The sequence below is a fragment of the Prionailurus viverrinus genome, chromosome C1 (genome assembly GCF_022837055.1).
Source record: "Prionailurus viverrinus isolate Anna chromosome C1, UM_Priviv_1.0, whole genome shotgun sequence".
Lineage (NCBI taxonomy): Eukaryota > Metazoa > Chordata > Mammalia > Carnivora > Felidae > Prionailurus > Prionailurus viverrinus.
Window position 1 is genome coordinate 200599887 of NC_062568.1, and position 6924 is coordinate 200606810.

The following is a 6924-nucleotide window of genomic DNA, read 5'->3' on the forward strand; positions in this document are numbered from 1 at the left end:
GCACGGATTAGGCTTCCCAGCCTCCTGTCCCGAATCCAGCCTGATCTCTCGACACTGCGCCTGGAGATGGCACTCATGCTGCTACACACAAAAGAGAAAGAGGGCCACACATCCCGAAGATTTCCTGTCACTCAGAGATCCTTCGCGGGATACTCGCCACCAAGAACAATTTAGGTAAAAACCTACCGCTGGAGTCACTACCAAGAATAAGAGGTGCCGGTATGCTGTTGAGCAGTTTTAATATCTGCTCTGGGTTTCAGCAGTGGCTTTACTCTCGTCTTAGTGAAAGTTTCCCTCCTTCTCTGTAAGACTCCCAGCCCTGGTTTGGGAGGAGGAGAAGAAAGCGGAAGGAAGGGCGGCCAGGGCTCCCATATTCCTTGGCAAACCCCGTGTCCAGTAGGGGGACACAGAGGCCAGAGGAGCGAATTGCCAGTGCAGGTGGCGGCTCTCCCACCCCAGCCGTCACGCAGGAGCCAGCGCGGGAAGCTGGCTCGCGGTAAAGGAAAGGCATCCTAGGAATCCAAACCAAAGCCCAAGCCAAGGTCTTTTTTCTAGGAAAATTCCTCTTTGTTGTCCACAGGGAGTCATCCTGCAGATAGTTTTACACCTTATAGAAAAGCAGTCCATCCGTCTTCCCCTGCTGCTCCCCCAGCGGGGCAGCAGTCCCATGTGTCCTGGCCCCAAGCGCCTGTCAGTCATCTTCACCCTCTGATTCTTCTGCTGACTCGGGCGCACTCTCAGGCAAGTCCTCTCCCATCGGCTGGAAGCTTCCAGACTGTGCGTCCCACATGTATTTGATGGTGACCTTGAATTCAGCCATCTCATACCCAAAAAGCTTCTGCAAGAGATGTGTAAAGGGAACCAACGGTCAGGAGGAGCATGTGTGGCACCAAGTGGCCATGGTCCCTTGTGCTACAGGCCACAGGATGCAGAAGGGGTCAGACTCACCAGCACGCGGGCCTGCTCTGGGGTCAGCACGTCGCCCTCCTTGCACACCTCGTAGTCAGACAGCAGGGTCACCACACCTACAGAGAAGGGGACCCCACACAGTGACTTCTGCACAGAGGCCTGCGCACAGCTCTCTGCCCGCCGCCCAGAGCCGGGAGGGGGCTGGCTGGCACCCCTGACCCCACTCCACCTTGCCCAACCCCAGCACACTCGTGCTAAACCAGCAAGCGTTCAGGAGGGTCTGTGGGGGGATGAAGCCTCCCTTGTGTCCTTTAGCTGAATTCTGGCTGCAAGTTACTGTCACTGTCGTCCCGACCAAGAGGTGGTCACTCAGTCCCACTTTCCTCCAGGAGAAAATGAAGGCCGGCAGAAATAACCTGCTCAGCCATAGAGCCAGACGGGGTCTGTTGAGCTCACAAGCTTGCATTCCTGGCAGCTAAGTTGTGACGTTTCCGCTACAGGGACTAACCCGTACCTCTCTTGAGGGCAGTGGGCAGGCCCAGCTGCCTCAGCTGTGGCTCCATGGAGTGGGGGAACTGCTCCAGGGGGCCCGGGTCCAGGGTCACGGTGAAAGTTGCTTTGTTTCCAGCTCGAGCGAAGTCCATTTCTGTGTATTTTGTGAACCACCTTTGGGAAAAGATCAGTGGTAGGAGGGGAGGCTCCTGACTGGCCCCCCAGCCCCGCATGAAGTCAGGCCCCCTGGCCTCTTCTCCCCCAACCCCCACCTCCCTGTCCATCTCTGCTGCTGACCAGCAGTCAGCCTGGAGCACGGTGCTGCAGAGAAGGAAGACCCAGGAGCAGTGTTCCAGGAACCAGTTTTGACTCAACGCCTCCATACTGTACAGAGTACCAGGATTATTCCTTCCCTGCTGCTCCTCAGTAACACTTACTCATTCACTTCCTCCTTGGTGCGGTTGGTGAAAAGGAGACCGACCTCACCCCTCAACTTCTTGCTGACCTACAGAACAAAAAGGTCAGCCCAGTCTCGTTAGACATCTGGCAAAATCTGGAGATGTTTTTGGTTGTCAGGAGCTGGTGGGGCAGGGGTGCTATTCTGAGTCCGGGGTTTAAAGGAGAACCGAGCAGTAAGTCAGGCCTTGCTCTCACTGATCCCGCCACTGGCCAGAAATTCACCTGATGCAGGTTGTCCTTGTACTCGTCAGCTGGGCTCCGACCCAAGGCCACCATCATCACTTTGTTTTTGCCAAAGAACATCCTACACAGAAAAAGAGAGGTCTGTGAAGGAAGCGCCCTGCCCACCCTCCCCCCGTTAGGTGCAAACCAGCTCTGGTTCCGGGGAGCCCGAGCGCAGGCCCAGACTGTTCCGCAGCAGGAGGTGTGGCCAGAGGCTCCTACTTCTTCCACACAGCCCTGCCTGCTCTGTCCACAGCCAAGGACCCCTCTCGTGATTTTCCTGCCTGAAGGCCTCAACGTTCACAGTATGCTGACTACCAGCTCGTGGGTGTTACGTGACCCACTAAGCGCCCCAATCTGGTAACGTGGAAGAGGCACAGTCACCGGTCTGAGCCACACCAGGACTCACTCGTACCGTCAGAGACTCACCCAAGGGGCAGGTACCCGCCACATGGCTCTCTAGTCACTGTGTCATTTCAGAGGACACATCAACATTTTAAAGCTGATGGGACGTTCCCAAAAGGACCAGCCTCCAGGGATAAGGATGCCCCTTCTCCTGAGGGATCATTACTCAGGCATTCCCTGAGCAACTACCAAATCCTGCCCCTGAGAAGCTCAACACAAGGCCATTTTTAACAGCTAAAAAGTGCCTCTGGGGGGTGTGGCACTTTCTCCTTAATAAGGTGGTATCCGCAGGGTCAATAACCGCCCCTTGCTCTGAGAGCACCCTGGCTGCTTCTCTACTCAGAAAGGCCCTCTTCCCGCCACCTGCTCACCGGCTGTGCTTCCAGGCGTTCCGGATGTCCTTCAGCTTGCTGTTCCTCATGTTGGCCACGGAGAAGATGAAAAGGTACTTGTATGTGTCCACACATTTCCGAAGCTGCGGGGCAATTCATGGGGTTCTGGAGTTCAAGGGGCAGCACGGGTTGGGCTTCAGATGGGAAAAAATCTGCTCTAGGTCCCTAACAACCGTGGAAGTTTAGAGCTGGAGGCTCTAATCTCGTCATTTCCTCCTTACTTCCATTACTGAAGTCATGATCACGGACTACAGGGGCTCCCCTGAGGCAAAGCAGGTGTGATCTCAAAGCGCAGGGGAAGCTGGGCCATGGGTCAACATCCCATGGTCTTCCCAGGTTATCTGTGGCCATGAGTGGAATGGATCGCTTTGCTTTGCCCGTTAACTGACAAACCGGAAACGCTCAGCCATACTTGGAAGGCTCCTGTGAAATGGAAATCTGTAACACCTTATTATTTACTAAGAAGAAGCGGCTCATTGGCCCTGCTCTGCCCACAGTGCTGGCTGCAGCCATGACATGGTCTCATGGAAAAGGAATCACTGTGCTGGAGGACAATCTACTGTCATCCAGCTTGCAGCCTTGGAACAATGTAGACAGGGGGCTGGCTGGTACACTTACATCTAGTAAACCCAGAGCTTTTTTTTTTTTTTTTTTTTTTTTTTTTGAGAGAGAGAACGAGGCAGGTAGGGCTCACCCAAAGCCTTGAGCTCACCTGACCTGATGTGGGGCTCAAACTCACTAACTGTGATCATGAGCTGAGCCAAAGTCAGATTCTTTTTTTTTTTTTTTTTTTTTATTTTTTTCTTTTTCAAAGTCAGATTCTTAACGACTGAGCCACCCAGGTGCACCCCCACCTTTCAAAAGTAAGTTCTATGCCCGTCATGAGACCTGAACTCATGACCCTGAGATCAAGAGTCATATGCTCTACAGACTGAGCCAGCCAGGTGCCCTGTGATTGTACAGCTTTTTGACACTGGGCAGGCTACCAAATCTAAGTTTCTGTTACCTAGATGCATAACAGTGATCATTATTCATAGACACGTATGAATGAAGTGGAACACACGTGGAGTACTTAGTGGGGTGCCATGCACAGAGTAAGAGCTCTGTGAAAACCAGAAATCGTTACTACGGGGGTTTTTATTGGGTGCTGTTGCTGGAGGAAAAAGGGCTGAACCAGCACCTTGTGGTGGTTGTTTGTGTGTGTGTGTGTGTGTGTGTGTGTGTGTGTGTGTGTGTTTTAAAAAACAGTATTTCCCTGACAACCCTATAGCCACCTTTATAAACCAAAATCTGAACCGATAAAAAGAATGAGCTCTTACCTCTTCTATCAGGTTCTGTTTCAGTTCTAAGCCTTTCTTGGCAGTTTTGGTTAAGGAAACTAATACAAAGAAGAAAAAGATAGATGATGAGACACATATCCAGAAGCCTTGCAGGCTCATTTCCTTCTCCCCTTTGGTAGCTCAGCTGGACCAAGCCAGCCTGAGGAAAGGCACCAGGGCTTTGTATTCCCAGGGTCCCCAGAATGCCAACTCTCTAGTGTTCCTGAGCCTGGAGATCCCTTGACATACTTCCTGTTACTTAGACAAACCAGGTGTTCCCTCGCTCCTATTAGGCTAACCTAAAAAGCTGTACTGAGGTGTGGGGGCAGGGCTTGTTCCTGTTCTTGGACGGCTTTCAGAGGGATACCTAGCTTGCCAGGGGCCTTCCTGATCCCCTCCCTCCGCTCCCCATGGTGTGTAGAGAAAATCTTAGGTGGCTTAAGCTGTGGAATGATGAATCTGGGGACTCTACCTTCTCTGCTACAACCTGTTCTGCAGTTTGGATGCAGCAATGTCTCTTTGGGGAGGGCAAGCACCTCTACCAAGAGCTGGGGCCCAATTTCCTCATATCCAGAGGGTTTGGCATTTGCCATCTCACCAGGGTTCCCTCTACCGAACCCAGTCATTCCACAAACACTTAACAAAGCATCAAATGCAAGGCCATGAGTGTCCCCAGTAAGGGGCTATTTCTTATTCAGTCTGCCTGGCACCCACAAGGCGTATACCTGGAAAGGTAATCAATCATGCCAGTCAGGGTAAGGGCAGCACAGGAAGGCAAACAGAACGCCACTGTCCATTTCCCACCAGGTTCACTGCTACAACAGTGGACCAAGCCAGCATGACCCTCTCTTGGATTGCTGCTGGTCTCATTCCTTCCAGCCTTGCCCTCTAGCTTCACTTTCCCCAGTCTATTTTCAACAAGGAAATTAGGGTGATCTTTTAAAAGTTAAACCCTGTCATCCCTCTGCTCAAGCTCCCAGGTGGCTATCCATTTCACCTGGGTGTGAAAGCCAATTACTTGCAAAGGCTTGTAAAGCCCTGCCTTCTTTGCCCACCTCCCTCCCCTTCTTTGCTTACTCTGCTCCAGCCACACAGCCCCTCTGCACTTTATCTTCCCTCTCCTTGGAATACCATTCTCCCGGGTAACTCCGTGGATTGCTCACTTCCTTTCTTTAGGTTTCTGCTCACTTGTCAGCTCATCAGAGACCTCTCTCTGGCTGCATTATATGAAATATCACTTCTTTATCTTTAGTCCACAAGACTCATTAGAATCTGACCGTATAGGATTTTTGGTGTTTTGGGGGATAACATTTCCAGTGACTAAATGTTAAACTCATTGAGGCCTCTAGGCCTTCTTGTTGTAACTGCTGTATCCTCCAATGCCTAGAGTACTGTAAGGGTTAAATTGTAGTGTAGGACTAACTGTCGCTTGAGAGATAACAGCTTTGTGTTGACACCGTAGCTTGAAAACTAACAGCTTTGTTCTGACACTGAAGGTCAAGAGATAACAGCCTTGCTTTACTCTTGTAAATTATGCTTCATACTCTTGTAAATAAGGCTTCACCAACTAAGGAAACAAAAGTTCAAAGAAAAGAGCATCAGAGGCAAGGTCAAGGAGATCCACTGGTTGCAACTTAGCGGCAGAAAGTCTAAAATAATCACCTCATCCGGCAACTGTTTCTAACTCATCTGGGAACTGTTTCTAACTCGTCTGGGAACTGTTTCTCTGTTCTGTTCCCAGGTGATGATAAAACGATGTGATTGGCTATAAAAACTCTGTACCCTGGCTGTTCGAGGCCGCACTCTGATCAAGAGTGTTGGTCCCATCGATCGGCCTTGCCTCTCATTGCAATAAACTTTGTTGTGACTGTCACTGGTGCCCGTAGCATTCTGTTTCAGGAGTCGTGTGGATCCAATAGTACTAGGCTCCCAAGTATATTTGTTCAGTGTGCTAGAGGGTCTGTATGGGAGAGACGCTACCACAATAAAAGAGTCAGAAATGGCCTTTTAAGACGTACCTTATGAAATGTCAGCTGAGACAGACCCAGGCACACGAAGACCGAAGCATAAGCATGCCAGGCAGAGGCAACGGCAAGTGAAAAGGCCAGATTTGGGATTAAACCCGTCTTAAAAGAAAAGCGGCCAGGGTGGCGGGCGCGCGAAGAGCTAAGGAAGATGGGCTAGGGTGGAAAAGGTGGGCCAAGGCGAGATCGGGTGCTCAGAAGCTGTTTGGAAAGGCACTCAAGGCTCGGCAAGACAGTCTCCGTTCCCCTGACCCGAGGAGACTCCGGACCCCAGTCGCGAAGCTCTCTCGCAGCTCCCAGCTAGTCCGCGGAGCTCCTCATGGAGGCCCCGGGGTCCCACTCGGAGCTCCTCGCGGAGGCCCTGGCGTCCCACTCACGTCCCCACCGCAGCTGGCAGCCAGCCGGCGGTGCACCCCTCACTCACCTTTCTTGTCGCGCTTGGATTTGGGCATCGCGCTGCACGCACATGTGTCGGAAGGCGGTGCTGCCTGTTAGGACCCGGGTGGCGCGGGGGCCTCTGGGACGGCCCTCCGGGGCTGGCCTCGCGCGTGCCTGACCCAATCTGCGCCACAGCCCGCCTCTTTCCACCCAGACTTCTCTAGGGCGACTTTAAGCGCACCCGGAGGCCTCCAAATCCCGAGGGCCCCAGCGAGGGCTGCGCGTGCGCTCCCAACTCTATGGTCCACGGAGGCGGAGCCTTCG

The 6924-nt window shown here is 52.5% G+C and overlaps 1 protein-coding gene across 2 annotated transcripts; it reads right to left on the minus strand.

Moving 5' to 3' along the window:
• Positions 1–267: 267 nt before the first annotated feature.
• On the minus strand, positions 268–6821 carry MRTO4 (MRT4 homolog, ribosome maturation factor). 2 transcript variants are annotated; one of them, XM_047873706.1, is made up of 8 exons: positions 6647–6821; positions 4199–4257; positions 2859–2962; positions 2083–2164; positions 1839–1906; positions 1424–1575; positions 949–1025; positions 268–838 (listed from the first exon to the last, which is right to left on the minus strand). In XM_047873706.1, the coding sequence occupies exons 1-8, from the start codon at positions 6672–6674 to the stop codon at positions 692–694; spliced, it is 717 nt and encodes a 238-aa protein (XP_047729662.1). In that variant the 5' UTR covers positions 6675–6821; the 3' UTR covers positions 268–691. The 2 variants fall into 2 exon arrangements, with proteins under 2 accessions (XP_047729662.1, XP_047729663.1); XM_047873707.1 differs by lacking the exon at positions 6647–6821 and having other exon boundaries at positions 2859–2984; positions 4199–4253.
• Positions 6822–6924: the final 103 nt, after the last annotated feature.